We start from the raw sequence: 20,753 nt of genomic DNA on the forward strand, positions 1-20,753 counted from the left end.
TTCTCCCCGCCCCATTCACAGAAAGTTTCGGGAGATCCAGGAAAGAATGCGGATTATCCGGTTCCACCTGACGGGGGAGCGGGGCGCAAGAACAGCACACAGGGCTCAATTCAACATGGCCGCTTGAGGAGCTGGAGCCATGTCTTAAAGGGAGAGGGAGGGGGGGCACAGTCTGCTTAGTCATCACTAGTGCTTTTGGCCCCAATGGGGGAGGGGGGGGGGGGGGATCAATTCTCCCTTGGTGTCATCTTTGATAAGAACTTTTGGAGCAAGCAGAATCCAGACTTTTTTTTTTTTTTTTTTTTTTTTTTCCTGTCTGGTTTCCAAACAACAAAAAAAAAAAAGAAAAAAAAAAAGGAAAGTGTGGCATTAGTGCCAGCTCTGCAGTTGCTGTTGATCGTATTCTGCTATGAGTTTCTTTATGTGAGCCAGTTTGTTGTGCAGATATTCACAGCGGTTTTTCTCCTGGCTGTAGTTGGGATTAGTCTGCAAAGGAAGAAGAGAACCGGATGAGCACTGGGACAGGACGCTCCTTCAGCAGGACTCCAAATCATCTCCCCGCCACCCGGAAGACCAGCGTCCATTTTAGAAAGGCTTACCTTTTTTATTTTGCGATACTCCTGTAGTATCTGATTGTGAATCGTCTGTGAAGAGAAAACAAACAAGCAAACATGAAGATACTGCCGTAACGGACATTATTTGAAGCGTGACCAAGGCTACTGGAAGCATCGGCCGGTGAAACGGTCGACTTTTCACCCTTGATGGCAGGGCTGCCCAACAATGTTCTTTGCAGGTTTTAATTTCAACCCTAACAAGGCAACACCTCATTCAACTGCTCCAGATCTTGTTCAGCCGCTAATTACTAGAATCAGGTGTGCCAAATTAGGGTTGAAATGAAAACCTGCGGGTCAACAGATCTCCAGGAACAGGGTTGGACAGCCTGCTCTCCAGGTGTAAGATTGCAAATACGCAATTAGAACTCAACCCTTAACTGAACATTCTAATGCTGATGTAACAATCACAACTGACAATCGAAAACAATGGGGTTCTAGAACGCTGAACTTAGAAAAGAACTCTAAACCCAACTCGAAGGGTTAAACACAGAAATATCAATGAATAATAGAACGGCTCTATCAGGGGCCGGGGGGGTGGGGTCAGCTCCATGAGAACCAATGGGCAGTGCAGAGAGGGGTGGGGGTTTGCTGGTTTGGGAAGAATGTGGGCGGTGCAGAGAGGAGAGAGGTGGGGGTTTGCTGGTTTGGGAAGAATGCGGGCGGTGCAGAGAGGGGTTGGGGTTTGGTGGTTTGGCAGGAACGTGGGCAGTGCAGAGAGGGGTTGGGGTTTGGTGGTTTGGCAGGAACGTGGGCAGTGCAGAGAGGGGTTGGGGTTTGGTGGTTTGGCAGGAACGTGGGCAGTGCAGAGAGGGGTTGGGGTTTGGTGGTTTGGGAAGAATGCGGGCGGTGCAGAGAGGGGTGGGGGTTTGGTGGTTTGGCAGGAACGTGGGCAGTGCAGAGAGGGGTTGGGGTTTGGTGGTTTGGGAAGAATGCGGGCGGTGCAGAGAGGGGTGGGGGGGTTTGCTGGTTTGGGAAGAATGCGGGCGGTGCAGAGAGGGGTGGGGGGTTTGCCGGTTTGGCAGGAACGTGGGCGGTGCAGAGAGGGGTTGGGGTTCGGTGGTTTGGGCGCGGGGATTATTCGGGAGGGGGTACCTTGTACTTGTCGGTGCCTTGCGGGAGCTGCTTGAGCTCGGAGTCGAGCACGGTGAACTGGCGGGTGATGCCCTCGATGCGGGCGTGCAGGCCCCGGTACTCGCTGTACTCGGCGTTGAAGTCGTTCTTGTAGGTCTGCCGCTGCTCCTGCGACGCGATCTCCGTGTACTTCCTGCACAGAGACGGGGAACGGGGGCGCAGGGCGTGAGGAGAGCCGGCCATCGCCCTGCGTCCCGAATCACACCGCGCACGATACACACTGTCGTTCAGCGTACACACGGGCGGCTTTTAGTACGCGAGCAAAGAGTGAGACGGATTTTCAGAAACGGCAAGTAGTCGCTGAATGCGGTCACTGTAGGCGCAGTGCATGCTGATGATGGCGGCTAGTCGATCTGACTCTGTGCGAGGAAAACGGATTTAAAATGAACATCCATTGATTTGAACTATATTCCGCAATGCCTAGTTAAAGGTAACGCTTTTGTTTAAATTAATCAATGTTTTCACCGCTTTGTTTGCTTGTGTCCTGGCCTTTCGCACACATACCCAGGTCTTCACGCTAGACGCTACGTTTGCATAGCGTACACATACCCAGGTCTTTGTGCCAGAGGATACATTAGCATAGCGCACCGGCTACAGCACAAACCAGCGCTCAGCCAGTGGAGCGCGTGTTTGAACACACGATGGGGAAGCTGTAATCACAGGGGAGGCGCGGTATCTGCACGGGCGAGAGATCAATGGAGCGGAGACTCCCCTACCGCACTGCCAGTGGAGCGGAGACCCCCCTACCGCACTGCCAGTGGAGCAGAGACTCCCCTACCACACTGCCAGTGGAGCGGAGACTCTCCTAATGCACTGCCAGTGGAGCGGAGAGACTCCTAATGCACAGCCAGTGGAGCAAAGACTCCCCTACCACACTGCCAGTGGAGCGGAGACTCCCCTAACGCACTGCCAGTGGAGCGGAGACTCTCCTAATGCACTGCCAGTGGAGCGGAGAGACTCCTAATGCACAGCCAGTGGAGCAAAGACTCCCCTACCACACTGCCAGTGGAGCGGAGACTCCCCTAACGCACTGCCAGTGGAGCGGAGACTCCCCTAACGCACTGCCAGTGGAGCGGAGACTCCCCTACCGCACTGCCAGTGGAGCGGAGACTCTCCTAATGCACTGCCAGTGGAGCGGAGACTCTCCTAACGCACTGCCAGTGGAGAGAAGCGCGCTGCTGTCCGAGGTGAACGCGTGCCAGGAGGAGCGCGACTGGAAGCGTTTTTACCGCCGTGTCAGACCTGGAGTCTGCCTGCGATCTCTCCTCCGAGACGACGCGCCACAGCGCGAACACCAACTGTCGGAACCCTCGCCGCCTACATTATTTTTGTTGTTTATTATGAAGCATATAGACTATAAAATAAAAAAGGTGTTTAACGTTTTCCCACTCATTCATTCATTCCCAAATACGGTCATGTGAGACCGGGGGTCCTGGTTCAAATACGTCATTGTTTTGGATTCAAATACTTCTCTACGCTTTAGCGAGCTTGTCTGGAGTATCGGAAAATGAAATGAGCCTCTCGGTTGGCTCAAGCCCACCAGGCGAGATCAGATCGAGCACAGACAAGTATCTGAATCTAAAACAATTACGTACACTATTTGAGACCCCGGCTGTACTGATCTGACGGGTTCCACAAGGGTCCCACATCTGATCGGCGGAAAGCTTACAAGAAACACAGAAATCTACGGCACGCAGCCTGACATGACGGGGGAAATGTTTAGTTAACTGCCACACAGCAGCAGTTTCTCCCGATAAGGCGGTACGAGGAACAGTACAGCCCAGAGGCTGTTCCAGCAGAGGGGAGACGTGGGTATTTGGACCCCGGCCAGCCTGTGTTGAACACTGGAATTCTGTGGACTACAGTCAATTACCAACTGCCACCCCAGTGCCTAGGCCTCCAGTATTTCACATCTGTGTTTAATGAGCCAACATTATTTGCGGATGGCGGATTAGACGAATCCTCTGGCCGTGCAGTTCGAGGCCGTCAGACAAGAGGGAAGGAGGAACAGGTTTAATGAATCGACCCGAAGGTGGAAATAAACCGGCAGAGCAAATCCACTTAAGGTGTAAATACAGTGTAAGGCTCTTACGTTAAATAGTCCGCCACCTCCGAGGATGACGTCAGAATACTAGAGTTGTTGCACATCCCGTTGAGATCTGTGAGGAAACAGAAGGGCACTTTATTAAAGCACAGCACAGACTGCAACATAGCCCAGCATAGCCCAGCATAGCAAAGCATAGCCCAGCATAGCATAGCATAACATTGCCCAGCCCAGCATAGCATAGCATAGTATAGCATAGCCCATAGGGGGTATACAGCAACACGATGATAAAATGAAGTTATACGCAAAATAAGTTGACAAATATAGAGTAAGATAATAGACTATAAAAGGATGAGATGCTTAGATTATCATCATATCATATGACAAGATATCATATCACTGCACAGCACAGCATAGCGTAGCATAGAATGACCATCTCTGCCTTTCCATACAGTATTCACAAGGCTGTCAGGCATAGGCATTGCAGAACCCCCAGCGTGCTGACTTATGACTCATAAGCTATATACAACATATGATATAACCTAACAGGTAAAATATCCCCAGACCATACAGATGACAGGGCACACACCAGTTGGTGACTAGCATCAGGTTTGACATGATCTTGCATGGGAATTCTGAACACTAGAGGGCGCCGTTTCACTGTTGTAACGGAATTGTTACTGAAAACATTCAAGCCAGATCTTCAGTGGGATTTCACTTGAATGAAAAATATAGGGCCGGTTAAGAACTACGACTATAACGATAACGATGTGAGCATCCACACCGCTGAAAGATGGCATTCGGTAAATGTCATCTACCATTTTAAACGTGATGCCCTGTAAATTCGGTCTGGTTTTGCTTGGCTGTCCGTTTTAATTCATGCAGCTGAAAACAATGCCCTGAAAGAGATCCCAGCGATACAATTCATCACTGGCGTTATCGTTCGCTAGTTGTGGTGTGGAGTTAAGAGATTTTGAAAACATATTTATAGTTATTGCCACTGGTGTGGATGGGCCTGAAATCTAGTCCTAGTCTAAATTCAATTATGAATGGAGATTCATGTAGTCCAGGACTGAGCTTAATCTGTGTCAATGAACCCAGTCCGTAGTCTCTGGAGAGGAAGCCTGTTTCTCTGGGGGAAGTGTGTGTGTGTGCGGACCGGGGGTAGTGGTGGTGTGTGCGGACCGGGGGAAGTGGTGGTGTGTGCGGACCGGGGGAAGTGGTGTGTGTGCGGACCGGGGGAAGTGGTGTGTGTGCGGACCGGGGGAAGTGGTGTGTGTGCGGACCGGGGGAAGTGTGTGCGGACCGGGGGAAGTGGTGTGTGTGCGGACCGGGGGAAGTGGTGTGTGTGCGGACCGGGGGAAGTGGTGTGTGCGGACCGGGGGAAGTGGTGTGTGTGCGGACCGGGGGAAGTGGTGTGTGTGCGGACCGGGGGAAGTGGTGTGTGTGCGGACCGGGGGAAGTGGTGTGTGTGCGGACCGGGGGTAAGTGTGTGTGCGGACCGGGGTAAGTGTGTGTGCGGACCGGGGTAAGTGGTGTGTGCGCGGACCGGGGTAAGTGTGTGTGCGGACCGGGGGAAGTGGTGTGTGCGCGGACCGGGGTAAGTGTGTGCGCGGACCGGGGGTAAGTGTGTGTGCGGACCGGGGTAAGTGTGTGTGCGGACCGGGGGGAAGTGGTGTGTGTGCGGACCGGGGGAAGTGGTGTGTGTGCGGACCGGGGTAAGTGTGTGTGTGCGCGGACCGGGGGAAGTGGTGTGTGCGCGGACCGGGGTAAGTGTGTGTGCGGACCGGGGTAAGTGTGTGTGCGGACCGGGGTAAGTGGTGTGTGTGCGGACCGGGGGTAAGTGTGTGCGCGGACCGGGGGTAAGTGTGTGCGCGGACCGGGGGTAAGTGTGTGCGCGGACCGGGGGGTAAGTGTGTGCGCGGACCGCTGCAGACCTACCTGAGCTCCCCTGGGGAATACTGCTATTCAAGCTGCCTGAGCCAATCGCCAGCTCGCAGGCCTTCTTGGGCTCCGCCCCTCGTTCGTCGCCCCCTTTCCTCTCCCGCTCGCGCTCCCTCTCCCTCTCCTTCTCCCGGGGCTTCTCCTTGTCTTTGTGCTTCTTGGACTTCTTCTTGGTCTTGCCGTGGAGCGAGGCGGGGGCGGGGGCGGGGCCGGAGGCGGGGGGGGGGGGCGTCGGGCGCGGCCCCGCTGAGGCCGGGGCGGGGCGGGGAGGCGGAGGACGAGGGGGCGGAGCCCAGGCTGGAGAGCGGGTTGGGGGCGGGGCCCGAGGCGACGGAGGCGGGCTGGCTGAGCCGCTCGGCCACGCCCGACTCCTGGCCCTCGCAGTCGCGCCCGTTGTGGCTGGAGTCGTTGCTGACGTCCGACAGGGGGTCGAACGGTCGCGGGATCTCCAGCAGGGGCAGGGGCAGGGGCAGGGGCAGGGGCAGCAGGGAGCTGGACGTCACGCTGTCCCCCGCCAGCCCCGACACCTGGACCCCGCCCGCCGGCCTCCCGTTGGACGAGCTCAGCTTGCCGTTGACGGGGCCGGACGATTTGCTGGCCATGTGCGATATCCTGGGCTTCTTATTGGCCAGCGGGTCGATGAACTCCTGCGCCGGCCGTTTCTGTTAGAACAGACACAGACAGTGAGACAGAACAGCAAAACAGGCCTGCAAACCGCCCACCCCATGATAAATTCATCCAATATCAGCTTTCATATGATTTCAAGATGAACACACCACAGTGCATTTTAAACCCTGTACCGCAGAGGGATGTGACAGGGATAAAGCAGCAGAGTCGAGGAGAATGCTGTGTGCAGCCTAGGAGCAGCCAGCAGCACGAGGTCATCTTTCCAATACCAATTCACTAATGACGGCCATTTCCAAGCACCATCTCACATTACCAGCATTTCTACAGTAGCTCAGCTGCCCTTTAACCCTTTGAAGCCTTTCCGGAATTTTTTTTTCTTTCTCTCCCAATTATGAAGTCAGCGTTCCAGAACGCCATTGATCTCAATCACCAGTAGTGACTGTGACATCAGCATTAGAACGTTCAGATATTCTAACATTCACATGACTGTGATGTCACAGTTTATAGGGTCAAAAAGCATCAAGTTACCAGACAGAGCCTGATCAGTGTGGAATTTTAGTTGATAATGGACAACGTTCGTACACAAATGGGAGACACCGGATCGTGGATCAGCGCACACACCCGAAGATGCTTTATGAACACAGGCCCATGTCGGTTTGACTCATCCCTGATGCTTCATGGATGCAGCCCTGCTTCGCTGCTCCCGGGGCCAGCAGGACGTGACCTTGTTTGTTTTGGCAGGGGAACCTGCATTTCCCTGCGGCCCCATTAGCCCTGATGCGCTGCGGCCATCCGGCCGGAACACCTAAGCCGCTCATTTAAATGGCGGATTCGGCGGGTCAGGGCTCACCTGCGGTGGGGAGGCGCTGGCCAGCTCTTTCGGGGGGCTGACTGGCTTCTCTTCAGGGGCGGGCGGGGCGTTCTGGCACAGTTTCCTGCAGAGACACAAACGCACAGGGTCAGCGCAGGCCAAACTGGAGGGGCTGCATCACAAAGCAGGATTACCGAGTTAGTTGGATAGGTTCACGGAGTAAAACCCAGAACCCCTTCCAAAAGTGGAACGTGGAAGATGGTACATTGAAGTAAAAACAGCTGTACTGGGTTTTACTCGGTGACATTTCCCAGCTAACTCAGTAATCCTGCTCAGCGGTATAGCCCCCCCGGTGTCCGGGACTCAACACAGCTACAGGAAATAAAAATAAACAGCTGTGGCGGTGCTAAGTCTGTCCAAACGTCTGAGTATCTCAAGCCTGCCCTTTTCTTCTCAAGCTGTAATTTCGGAGAGCAGACAGAGGATGGAAACGGAAAGGCTGTGTGGCTCAATTTTAAGACTCGAATGACTAAATCGGAGTGTGTGTTTTTGTGGGGGGGGGCGGTGGGGGGGTCCTGGGAGGAGGGGGAACATTCTGGGAGGGGGGCCAATGTTCCCCCATGACTCAGTATTTGCAGAGGGACACTTGACGACACAGCTGGCTGGGCGAAGAACGCCATTTCGTTTAACTTCTCAAACCCTCACCGGCCCCAGGGCTGCCACTGCGATAGAGACGTGCTCCAGACTCACAGAGGCGGGTCAGGGACACGGCTGTAATCCCAGCACAGGAAGGCACCCTGTGCTCAGCCGGCAGTTGGGCCAGTTTATTACCACCGCTAAAGACGCACAAGTCTGTGAGGACAGGGCCATGGGCCAGACAGACCCTGCCGGGAGGAAGAAACTAATATAAAATGTTTGTAACTTCATCTTTATGTGAAAGGTAATACTTTTTGGTTTTTGTTTTAGCACAGCTGGTTATAGCACACGGTTTGTTTTAGCACAGCTGGTGAGAATGTGCCTGGCAGATGAACACAAGCTGTAGAGGGTGAGTCTGGCCAGAAGGGGGCAGTGTGGTGCAATGCTGGGAGAGCAGGGACCCACCCAGGGGCAGGGGGGAGGGGGGAGGGGGGCGAGCCAGCAGTGGGGCTGCCGTCTCGGCCTGGAGCGAGGACGGACCTCACACTCATATGCGCACACACACTGACACACGCGCGCAGGCAGACACACACGCGCAGGCAGGCACACACGCGCGTGCAGGCACACACACGCAGACACGCAGAGACAGACAGACACACACACGCGCGTGCAGACACACACACGCAGACACGCAGAGACAGACAGACCGACTCAGACAGACAGACAGACACGCGCAGGCAGGCAGACACACACGCAGACAGACACGCGTGCAGACACACGCAGACAGACACGCGTACAGACACACGCAGACAGACACGCGTGCAGACACACGCAGACAAACACGCGTGCAGACACACACACGCAGACAGGCAGAGACAGACCGACTCAGACAGACAGACACACACACGCGCGCAGACAGATCAGCACGTACAGCAGTATTGCATCACTGTTCCTGCTGCTGCTGCGACCGCCGGCCCACGGCTACAGGGAATGGTCCCGGTGTTCAGCGATAAGGCAGCCGAGCTCAAAGTACAGCAGATATAAACACACACACCAATGCACATGTGTAAACGCATGCATATGGATGCTATTCACACGGGCTGACAAGACGGCCGGGTGGCCAGAGAGACCAGTGGATACAGAAGCGCGCACAGAGACACGCACAGAGACACGCACAGAGACACGCACAGAGACACACAGGCACGTGCACACACACAGAGGCACGCACAGGCATGTGCACACACAAGGCACGCACACAGGCACGTGCACACACACAGAGGCACGCACACAGGCACGTGCACACACACACAGAGGCAAGCACACAGGCATGTGCACACGCACACAGGCACGTGCACACACAAGGCACTCACACAGGCACGTGCACACAGAGGCACGCACACAGGCAGACACAGGCACGTGACACACACACACACACGCACACAGGCACGTGACACACACGCACACGCACACGCACACACACACACACACACACACACACACACACACACACACACACAGGAACACAGGCACAGAGGCGGGTGCACACGCGCACAGACACACACATGCGCACACAGGCGCGCACACACACACAGCCGCACATTTTACTGCATCGCCGCCTCTCAACGCAACTGAATATCTTAGACAAATGACTGAAACATTGGGATCTCTGTTCGTCTGGCAGAGCACACAGCCAAGCTGCTCTAAATTTAGCCAATGGACAAGCTTGCTGCCCAAGTCCATGAGGAAAGAGATTTTTCCACTGGACCAACCCCAAGCACAGCCAGCTAGGAGCCGCTAACAGTGGGGCAAGGGGCTCTCCCAAACACAGCCTGCGATTCAGCGCAGTTCACTGAAAACCTCTGGCTTCACCGCTGGCCCAACTTCATTTTAACGTCAGTACCCCCCCTCAGGGGCGCAGGAGCACAGCACAGCCAACCCCAGGGATGACCTCATTAAAGGGAGCCGCCATTTTAAAACATCACCACCGTTCAGGTAAAAAACGGTAAACACAGCCCTCTCGGACGACCTCATTATGGAGAAACATGGAGGACGAGGCTCATCCTCTGAAGAAATCAGCCGTCCGGAGTGTGCGTGTGCGTGTGTGTACAAGGGGGCTGACCAGCCCTGCTCCTGGAGATCTACTGTCCTGCAGGTTCACTCCAGCCCTGCTCCTGGAGATCTACTGTCCTGCAGGTTCACTCCAGCCCTGCTCCTGGAGATCTACTGTCCTGCAGGTTCACTCCAGCCCTGCTCCTGGAGATCTACTGTCCTGCAGGTTCACTCCAGCCCTGCTCCTGGAGATCTACTGTCCTGCAGGCTTTCACTCTAGCCCTGCTCCTGGAGATCTACTGTCCTGTAGGTTTTAATTTCAACTCTGACTTGGCACACCTGGTTGCACTACCTAGCAGCTCAATATGATCTCTTGAAGCTGTTGAATGAGATGCGCCTGGTTAAGGCCAGTTCATAGTCCAGCGACAGAGTGTTGTTGCGACCTACGATGTGTAACGGACGTGGCTGGTCACAGTGACATGTGCTTGATACTCTGGGGGACAGCAGTGCGTTTGCACTTTCTGCTCAGGACAACGACCAGTCTACGACAATACGTTCATGAACGTTCTGCGATTTCAGTCAAGTGACACGGACACTGGGCTACAAACTGGCCTTTAGGGGAGGAGTGGAGTGAAAATGTAGATGATGGTAGATCCCCAGGAACAGGGTTGGGCAGCCCTGTCCTACAGGACGGCAGATCTCCAGAAACAGGGCTGGTTACCCCTGGCCGACAGGAAGAAAGATCTCCAGGAACAGGGTTGGGCAGCCGTGATCTACAGGACGGCAGATCTCCAGGAACAGGGTTGGGCAGCCCTGGTGTAGGGAACACTGAATCAGGCACCGCACTGCTCTTACCGGACCAGGATCCTCTTCAGCAGCTGCTGATCCCCCTCAGAGTAGCCCGGCCAGTCCTTCTGCACGTCCTTAAACATGCAGTCCTTCAGCGTGAAGGTGTTGTCCCTGGCGTTCAGGTTAGCCACCTGCAGATAGACAGAGAGACAGACACACACACACATTTAAACACACTTCCTGCTACACGGTTACACTGATCGACATCATATCACGGTCCTCAAGGGCTGAGAACTGCTGGTTTTCCACCCTCCCTTTACCTGGGAGTCAGGTGTGAAGACAGTCTCGTCCAATCAGTAGCACTTATTATTCAGTTAGTTACCCAGGAAAAAGAAAACCAGGGCTGGATTTGGATTGGAGAGCCAGATTTGACTATCCCTGCCAGGACGGCTTCCTTTCCCTTTGAACAGAATTGTCCCTGTAATCCCGGACCTGTCTTGGATCCTGTAATTGCTAAAGAGGTTTTTTTTTTTTTTTTTTAGCGGTTGGGTTTGATACACTAAGCGTTCACTCAATAACTAAGGAGGGGTATAAGCCACACAGGAAAGGATGCACTCAATACACTAAAGCTCAGATCTGGCAGGGTTACAATTTCATAGGGAAACTGTCGATTTCCATTCGTTTTCAGAAAACTCCCAGCAGACTGAGAAACAGAATTGTTGAAGTGAGGGGGGAGGGGGGTTCAATGCTACAGGCAAAATGGAGCTGTATACTGTCCTATTTGCAACTAAGTACTATGTATATGTACTTAAATTCACACAGCAATGTATGTATAAGAATAATGAAAGCAACAGAACGGTATAGAAAATCATTAAACCACCAAACTTAAAAAGACGACCTCTACACCAGACCTGCACTGAACAAACACTCCATCTCAAATTTTCAGAGTTGCTGGTTTTGAGTCAGACAAATATCTCCAAGCAAGAGCTTCATTGCTAAGGATGATTAAGCCATATAAAAGAGTGTACAGAGTGCAAATACAATATGAGGAGCAGACATCTTATCCAGAGAAAGAGTGAGAAAAGTCATGAGTCATGACCAGCAGTCGTTGTGACTCATGAGATTTAAGCAGATTTCGGTTCCACTTCAATTACACATTTAGTAAACAGCACTAGTGTGAGCAAGCATTTTTCCCCAAGAATCATTTCTCAACTCCAGTCCTCGGGACCCACAGGCCAGAAGGGAGTTTTGTTGTAACCAGCAACTTGCACACATGATTTAACGAAAGGCCATTTTTGACGTTTGACCGGTTCAGTCATTGAATCAGGTGTGTGAGTCCCCTGGTTACAAGAAGAACCTTCTGGCGCGTGGGTCCTGAGGGCTGGAGTTGAGAAACAACCGCTCTAGAAAAGGCATAATCTGGAGCAGATAAAATTTCCTCACTGGGAGATCAGGACAGCGTCTACATGTGTAAATGTCAGGTTGCTTTGCGTTCGATCCGTTCGGGTGCCTGCTGGGTCTCTCGCAGAGAGAGGAGACGAGGAACGCTGGCGGGGAACGTTTCTCGACATTTGTTGCAGCAGTAGGCACGGGTGAGATGACTCAGTCAGGGATTACGCACACGTCCGGTGGGACTGGCTGGATCTTGCCTTTCGTCGGAGCGGTGTAGCAGACGTGTGAGGACAGAGGGGAGAGCATAAGGAAGGGCGCGGAGCGACGTGGAGCGATCTGGGAACGCCGGGAAGCGCCCCGCATGGGGCAGCGCAGAGACGGGAGGGCCGAGAGCAGCGGTTAGATTAATCCACAGCGCCTCTCCGTCCTGCGCTAATGAGGAGCAGGTATGCTACATCCCTAAAGTGCAGCAGGTATGCTACATCCCTAATGTGGAGCAGGTATGCTACATCCCTAATGTGGAGCAGGTACGCTACATCCCTAATGTGGAGCAGGTACGCTACATCTCTAATGTGGAGCAGGTATGCTACATCCCTAATGTGGAGCAGGTATGCTACATCCCTAATGTGGAGCAGGTACGCTACATCCTTAACGTGGAGCAGGTACGCTACATCTCTAATGTGGAGCAGGTATGCTACATCCCTAATGTGGAGCAGGTATGCTACATCCCTAATGTGGAGCAGGTACGCTACATCCTTAACGTGGAGCAGGTACGCTACATCTCTAATGTGGAGCAGGTATGCTACATCCCTAATGTGGAGCAGGTACGCTACATCTCTACTGTGGAGCAGGTACGCTACATCCCTAATGTGGAGCAGGTATGCTACATCCCTAATGCGGAGCAGGTATGCTACATCCCTAATGTGGAGCAGGTACGCTACATCCCTAATGCGGAGCAGGTATGCTACATCCCTAATGTGGAGCAGGTACGCTACATCCCTAATGAGGAGCAGGTACGCTACATCCCTAATGTGGAGCAGGTACGCTACATCCCTAATGTGGAGCAGGTACGCTACATCCCTAATGCGGAGCAGGTATGCTACATCCCTACTGTGGAGCAGGTATGCTACATCCCTACTGTGGAGCAGGTATGCTACATCAATCCACAGTGCCTCTCCGTCCTACGCTAATGCGGAGCAGGTATGCTACATCCCTACTGTGGAGCAGGTATGCTACATCCCTAATGTGGAGCAGGTATGCTACATCCCTAATGAGGAGCAGGTACGCTACATCTCTAATGTGGAGCAGGTACGCTACATCCCTAATGTGGAGCAGGTACGCTACATCCCTAATGTGGAGCAGGTACGCTACATCCCTAATGAGGAGCAGGTACGCTACATCCCTAATGTGGAGCAGGTACGCTACATCCCTAATGTGGAGCAGGTACGCTACATCCCTAATGCGGAGCAGGTATGCTACATCCCTACTGTGGAGCAGGTATGCTACATCCCTACTGTGGAGCAGGTATGCTACATCCCTACTGTGGAGCAGGTATGCTACATTAATCCACAGTGCCTCTCCGTCCTACGCTAATGCGGAGCAGGTATGCTACATCCCTACTGTGGAGCAGGTATGCTACATCCCTAATGTGGAGCAGGTATGCTACATCCCTAATGAGGAGCAGGTACGCTACATCCCTAATGTGGAGCAGGTATGCTACATCCCTAATGTGGAGCAGGTATGCTACATCCCTAATGTGGAGCAGGTATGCTACATCCCTAATGTGGAGCAGGTATGCTACATCCCTAATGTGGAGCAGGTATGCTACATCTCTAACGTGGAGCAGGTATGCTACATCCCTAATATGGAGCAGGTATGCTACATCTCTACTGTGGAGCAGGTACCCTGTCCAGTTAAACACATCCACATCAATCACGCCGGCGAATGCAAACGTCGCTCTTCGTTCCACGCAGACAGGAAGTCACTGAAGTCGTTCGGCATATAAAAGCATCCGTGTTCGGTCGTTTATAAACCTGACAGGTAGATCTTTCACTTTTAATGCCACCAGTGGCACCGCATGAGTGAGTGAGTTTATTAAAGTGTGAATTTCTGGAATCGGGGATAACTGTGATAGGAGGAATGACCTGCCACCTATCGTATCCTCAAACTACATACCGCTTATAAAGCATACTGCACACTGTTTAGGTTGCATGTGAGGATATTTTATGCATACTGCCCACTGAGTACTATTTATACTTCCTGAAAAGAATGCTCTGAAATACACCAAGAGAAACCCCAGAAGTATGTATATCATCCAGGGACTTTGAGCACGTTTTGAGAAAGTTTCACCTACTTAACTTGCCCATCTTGTGTACTCAATAGAAGGCAAAATTGGATGCAGCTTTAGTTTCGAGAGTACATTTTTGTAGACCTGTGATTTGACCAACGAGTAATTTGAAATTACAAAGACCAAGGTCTGGGCTTTAAGCCATAGGATGAGGTTTAGACAGAAAAAACGGGAAAACACAGGACTACAGATTTGCGAAGAATACAGATATCCTTAGCCGAGTCTCCAGCCGTGTTGATCATTCCTGATGCCGGCGCTACATATTTCTCAGACTGTTTTCATAAACTGCGGGACTTCCTCCACATCCAGTCAAAGCATGGCACGGGAGGGACAGGCGCATTCCGCACTACGAGCGGAGTGTGAATCGAAAGCGCGTTCGCGGACGTCCGAACCGCTGGAAACAAAGACGCCGCCCGAGTGACTGGAACAGCGTGGAGCTGAGTCACACCTCGACCGAACGACGAGAGAACGGAGAGATTTTACACCAGATCTGCTTTGGGGAAATCACAACAGCCTGCCAGGCTGAAGCTACGCACGGTGCTGAATGCACAAGTGCTTCCCCGGTGGAGAAGGTGCTGTTAATGTGGTATGAAAATCCCACACCTTATAAGCATGCACTGCTCTGCCTAGTATTAGAAACCCTGAAAATAAATAACTAAGGAAATGTAGTTGTGTAGGCCAGTGTCTCAGCTAAATTACTTGCCATTCACAAAACGGTATCATTTTAAAATGTGAAAGTGCGCGCATTATTGGAATGCTTGAACTCCTGTAGGCTAGGGTAATCAACAATGCCAGGATTTGTATAATTGGACAGGTGCAAATAAAATGACTAAGTGCCAGCTTGTAGAGTTCATTAAAACGACTCAATCTGCCACACTGTTACACATTGTTTGATGCCATTTTTCAAAGGCTTGGGTGTAGTGGAATTACATGACAAACAAAAATCACGAGTGACAGACGAGTGGTTAAAGTAGCTATCATAAGATCCGCACAGCTGTTGTCATAGTGACTGACTCACCGGTCACACCGACTGACCTCTTATACTGACTGACCCATGGCACTGACTGACTGACCCGCTCCAGGGCCTGACTGTCCTGTCACACTGACAGACCTGTGGCATTGACAGACTGACCCGCTCCAGTGCCTGACTGACCTGCTCCAGGGACTGACTGACCTGTGGCACTGACTGACCCGCTCCAGGGACTGACTGACCCGTCGCACTGACTCACCTGCTCCAGGGACCGACAGATCTGTGGCACTGACTGACCCGCTCCAGGGACTGACTGACCTGTTGCAGGGACTGACCTGCTCCAGGGACTGACTGACCTGTGGCACTGACTGACCCGCTCCAGGGACTGACTGACCTGTGGCACTGACTGACCCGCTCCAGGGACTGACCTGTTGCAGGGACTGACTGACCTGTGGCCCTGACTGACCCGCTCCAGTACCTGACTGACCTGTTGCAGGGACTGACCTGCTCCAGGGACCGACAGATCTGTGGCACTGACTGACCCGCTCCAGTACCTGACTGACCTGTTGCAGGGACTGACCTGCTCCAGGGACTGACTGACCTGTGGCACTGACTGACCCGCTCCAGGGACTGACTGACCTGTGGCACTGACTGACCCGCTCCAGGGACTGACTGACCTGTGGCACTGACTGACCCGCTCCAGGGACTGACCTGCTCCAGGGACTGACTGACCTGTGGCACCGACTGACCCGCTCCAGGGACTGACCTGTTGCAGGAGGCTGTCCAGCGTGTCCTTGTCGTGGGGGGAGAGCCCGTCCTTCTGCAGCCGGAGGATGAGCTCCGGCTTCCTGAAGGGCTTGAGGGCCAGCAGGTGGGTCAGCCGGTCCCGCAGGGGGCGCTGCTGCACCCCGCTCCCGCCCTTCTTCATGGTGCTGGAGATGATGACGGGGCGGGAGGTCCTCCGCGAGGGGGCGATGTCCGACAGGCCAGGAGCCGGTTTCCGGATCTGGACCTTCTTACCTGCGGGACGGGGAACCCGCTTAAAGAGGCAGCACAGCAACAGCACACACCACAAAACAATAAAACGTCCACCCACCTCAACAAGTATATACAAATATAAGAATTTCAGTTTTTGCCAAGTACATCGCAAATGGGATGAGATAATTTGACTCAAAGATTTGCCAATGGGTTCAGAAAATTGCACTGAATTGTCAGTTAAAGAGCAACTTAAACGACAAGCTAACATTTTCCAAGCGAGGATGACAACACTTAAACACTTAAGACAGACTCTGCAGACCGGACACTCTGTCAACACGTCATCCAATCCGTGCGCAGCATCCCAAATCGACAGCGAACGCTCATCGACCGGAGAGACGCGCGGTAACGGCGGGACCGTGTTTTCTGGCAGGAGACCGCAGGGCACCCCCCCCCCCCCCGGACCGGGCCGGTCCTTGTCAGGCCCGTCTCCAGGAATCACGGACATAATGATTAAAGCGCGCTGTTGATGGAAGTGCCTTTCTGGAGACTGTCAGCGGCTACGCGACGCCCACGTCGTTCCGCGGGCCGAGACGGCGCTTTTCCCAGCGTTGGGGGTCGGCGAGTGCAGAGGAACCGCACGATGGTGGCAGGAATACCCGACGCTACTCCGTCGATTAACGTCACGACGTGAGGCAGACCGACAGGGGCAGAACAGGGCCTGCTCCAAAAACACGTTCCCCTTCATTCTGTCAGACTGGCAGACCGTGCGTCAGGATGGCAGGGCTGTTACTGTCTGGGGCAGCCCGTAGCGTAGCGGTTAAGGCACACGACTGCGACCTGCGAGGCTGGTGGTTCGATCCCTGATGTAGCCACGATAAGATCCACCCAGCGATTGGGGCCTTGAGCAAGGCCCTTAACACCACTTTGCTCCGGGGGGGGGGGGGGGGGGTTTGTCCCCGGCTTAGTCTAATCAACAGGAAGTGGCTTTGGATGAAAGCGTGGGCTAAATAACATGCGATGTAGTGTAATGCATTTCGGGGTAGGCCGGAACGCGCCCGCCGGGACCAGGAGAGGCGAGCGCGTTATCGTATTCTCTCTCCCGCAGTCGGGCGGGCGAACGGCGCGAAACCTCCACGTGTAGGTCGCGGCGAGGGCGGAAAGCGGGGGCGTTTCCGTGGCGACAGGCCACGGGGACCCGGCTCCACGGCTGCTGAGTCAGGCGCAGGCGACCGCAGACTTCCTCTTGGCGCCCCGGGGTCACATGACCTCCCCCGCGCCGGCGGTTACGATCGTTCCGCGGAAAGAGGCTGCGCTCTCTTGCAGGTTACGGCACGGCGTGGAGCAGAGGAGCACTGCTCCTTTTCAGAGAAGAGCGGAACGCACAGACCCGCCGGGGCTTTCCACACGCGTTTACCGTCACGCACAGGGGCGCGTCCGAAACATTACGTTACGTGGCATTTAGCAGACGCTCTTATCCAGAGCCACGTACAACAAAGTGCAAATCAATCACAAGAACAAGTGCGAAGAGGACCTGAGAGGACAGTGCAGTTCTGAGTCCTAGTGTAAACGTACAGAAAATCTGAACCCTTGAAGAGAAACGCGACAAATACACTCTGCTGAAGGGCCACGATGGCCTTGTTGTAGGAACGCGGGCTGAGGAACGCGCACCTATGAGCTCCCTGAAATGGGATCGAGCCGGGGAGCACTGCCATTCAAATGCATGAACAGTGAAGCCAGGGAGAAATGGATTCTGGGAAATGGAGGAAATGGCAGAGCAAGTGGTTCTCGTGCTAGTGCTGCAATTCCTACTCAATATGTTGCACTCAATATGGACGTACGCACCCTCAAATTAAAGCTGACGGTCTGCATTAATTTGAGGGCATATGCATAAGCATCCATCGCCTCTCGCTCAGCACACTGCACCAGACACCACAAATTGGGTAAACGGGGTCCTGGGAATTGGAGTCCGGCTCAGAGCGGCCAATCAGAGAGGAGGACCAGGGATCCGGACTCGGACACAGTCGCCGCGGGATACGCCCTTTATGACATCGCCGCAGCCCTGCGCTGGCGGAGCCTCGGAGAGCGAACGGAGACGCCAGCGGGAGTCGCAGTATAAACGGGCCGTGATAATGCACACGGCAGGGGCGCTGCATCCATTATGCATGGGGCAGAGGCACGGCACTGTCCGGGGCAGACCTGGGTCAAATACTGTACGCCCGAAAAATACTTCACTTCCTTAGGCACTGGTTAAAAATATGACAACACAACACTGAAAATGTTCCCTGCAGACCAAGGTTAACAACAGATCAAAAAATATATTTTTTGTTTTTTTTTCCCCCAGTAGTGACCTTCAGCAGGAATTTTACCAGTGCCTGAAGGGGTAAAATAATTTGCCCCGGTGCAGTGATGGGGACACTGTGCTGTAGGAGACGCCGTCTTTCTGAGAAGGCATTAAAACCGAGGTCCTGAGTCAGGGTGGTCATTAAGAGATCCCATGACACTTCGCAAAGATTAGGGAGTTTCCTGCTGTCCTGCCTAAATTCCATAGCCTGGCTCTCTCAACCTGTTACCTAATCATCCCCCAATTTAAAGAAAAAAAAAGAAAGAAAAAAAGTTATCTCCGTTATCTCCAGATGGGCGTTACACATTGGTTGTGGTTGAGGTAAGTTTCAAGGAATTATCAGTATTTGGCCCAGGTCTGAATTAAAGGTTATTCTTTTAAAGCAAAGATTTTCCTCTCTCCTGCATTTCTTTAGTTGCGCTGCACTTCTGAAAAGTTGCTATGGAAATGCAATTATTACTACCATTATCATTATTATGATCATAATTATCATTCTCATTATTTGAACATAACAGAAAAAGTCATTATGGGAACAGACCATTAAGCTCAAATTGGCTTGTCATTTTTTTTGTATTTATTTTTGATTATCGTCATCATGATTACTTTTATCATTATAATAAGACAGAGGACCGGTTTCACAGTTACATTACATTACATTATTGGCATTTGGCAGACGCTCTTATCCAGAGCGACGTACAGTTGATTAGACTAAGCAGGAGACAATCCTCCCCTGGAGCAATGCGGGGTTAAGGGCCTCGCTCAAGGGCTCAACGGCTGTGCGGATCTAATTGTGGCTACACCGGGATTCGAACCACCGACCTTGCGTGTCCCAGCATTTACCTCAACCGCTACGCTACAGGCCGCCCCAGGAGTGTGTGAAGCAGGTTATTCGGGCGGGGTCTTACCCACGTATCGGCCCCCGGGCTTGATGACGATGGCCCCCCGGCTGCGGGTCTCCTCCTCGGCCTGCGCCATGCTCTGCCGGGCCTTCTGGTACGAGTCGTCGGTGGCGCACACCGTGATCTTGTCCTGGATCCCGCCCAGGCAGTCCAGCTGGATGCTGCCCTCGCTGGGGAGCCGGGGAGAGGGGGGAGAGCGGGGTTAAACACACGGCAACACGGAGGGGCCAGGAGCGAGGCCAGGAGCGGGGCCAGGAGCGGGGCCAGGAGGGGGGCCAGGAGGGGGGCCAGGAGCGGGGCCAGGAGGGGGGCCAGGAGGGGGGCCAGGAGCGGGGCCAGGAGCGGGGCCAGGAGCGGGGCCAGGAGGGGGGCCAGGAGCGGGGCCAGGAGGGGGGCCAGGAGGGGGGCCAGGAGGGGGGCCAGGAGGGGGGCCAGGAGGGGGGCCAGGAGCGAGGCCAGGAGCGGGGCCAGGAGCGGGGCCAGGAGGGGGGCCAGGAGGGGGGCCAGGAGGGGGGCCAGGAGCGAGGCCAGGAGCGGGGCCAGGACCGGGGCCAGGAGCGGGGCCAGGAGGGGGGCCAGGAGGGGGGCCAGGAGGGGGGCCAGGAGCGAGGCCAGGAGCGGGGCCAGGAGCGGGGCCAGGAGGGGGGCCAGGAGGGGGGCCAGGAGGGGGGCCAGGAGCGGGGCCAGGACCGGGGCCAGGACCGGGGCCAGGAGCGGGGCCAGGAGCGGGGCCAGGAGCGGGGCCAGGAGCATATCCGTGAGCTGGGCTGCCCAACCCTGCTCCCGGAGACCTACTGCCCTGTAGGCGTTTAACTCCAGCCCCAACAAACTACACCACATTCAACAGCTAGAGATCTTAAGCTGCAAATCGGTCGAATCGCGTGTGCCAAATTACAGCAGAAATTAAAACCTACAGAAGGGAAGGTCTACAAAGAAAGGACTGCTCTGGCCGTTGAGTGAGGTGTGCTCTTGAGGTTGGAGTGAAAACCTACAGGACGGTAGATCTAGAGGAACAGGGTTGGGCAGCCCTTCTCTAGCAGGTGAATGGGGTGTGCATTGCTAGGGTTGGAGTGAAAACCTACAACACAGTAGATCTCCAGGTACAGGGTGGGCTACCACTGCTTCAAACATAATGTACAACCCCAGAGGTGTCATACTAGAAGGAGCTGAGAGCTACAAAC

General features: G+C 54.0%; 1 protein-coding gene across 1 annotated transcript in view; it reads right to left on the bottom strand.

Annotated features, from left to right (window-relative positions):
• ell (elongation factor RNA polymerase II) overlaps positions 1-20,753 on the bottom strand; it is a 57,854-nt gene continuing 37,101 nt past the window's right edge. The window contains 10 exon segments of the mRNA XM_061239675.1: positions 1-486; positions 600-644; positions 1,707-1,878; positions 3,838-3,904; positions 5,731-5,950; positions 5,952-6,395; positions 7,211-7,295; positions 10,712-10,836; positions 16,121-16,374; positions 19,579-19,742. Coding sequence (XP_061095659.1) covers positions 370-486; positions 600-644; positions 1,707-1,878; positions 3,838-3,904; positions 5,731-5,950; positions 5,952-6,395; positions 7,211-7,295; positions 10,712-10,836; positions 16,121-16,374; positions 19,579-19,742 — 1,693 coding nt within the window. The 3' untranslated portion in view covers positions 1-369.

The sequence above is a fragment of the Conger conger genome, chromosome 4 (assembly GCF_963514075.1).
Source record: "Conger conger chromosome 4, fConCon1.1, whole genome shotgun sequence".
Taxonomy (NCBI): Eukaryota; Metazoa; Chordata; class Actinopteri; order Anguilliformes; family Congridae; genus Conger; species Conger conger.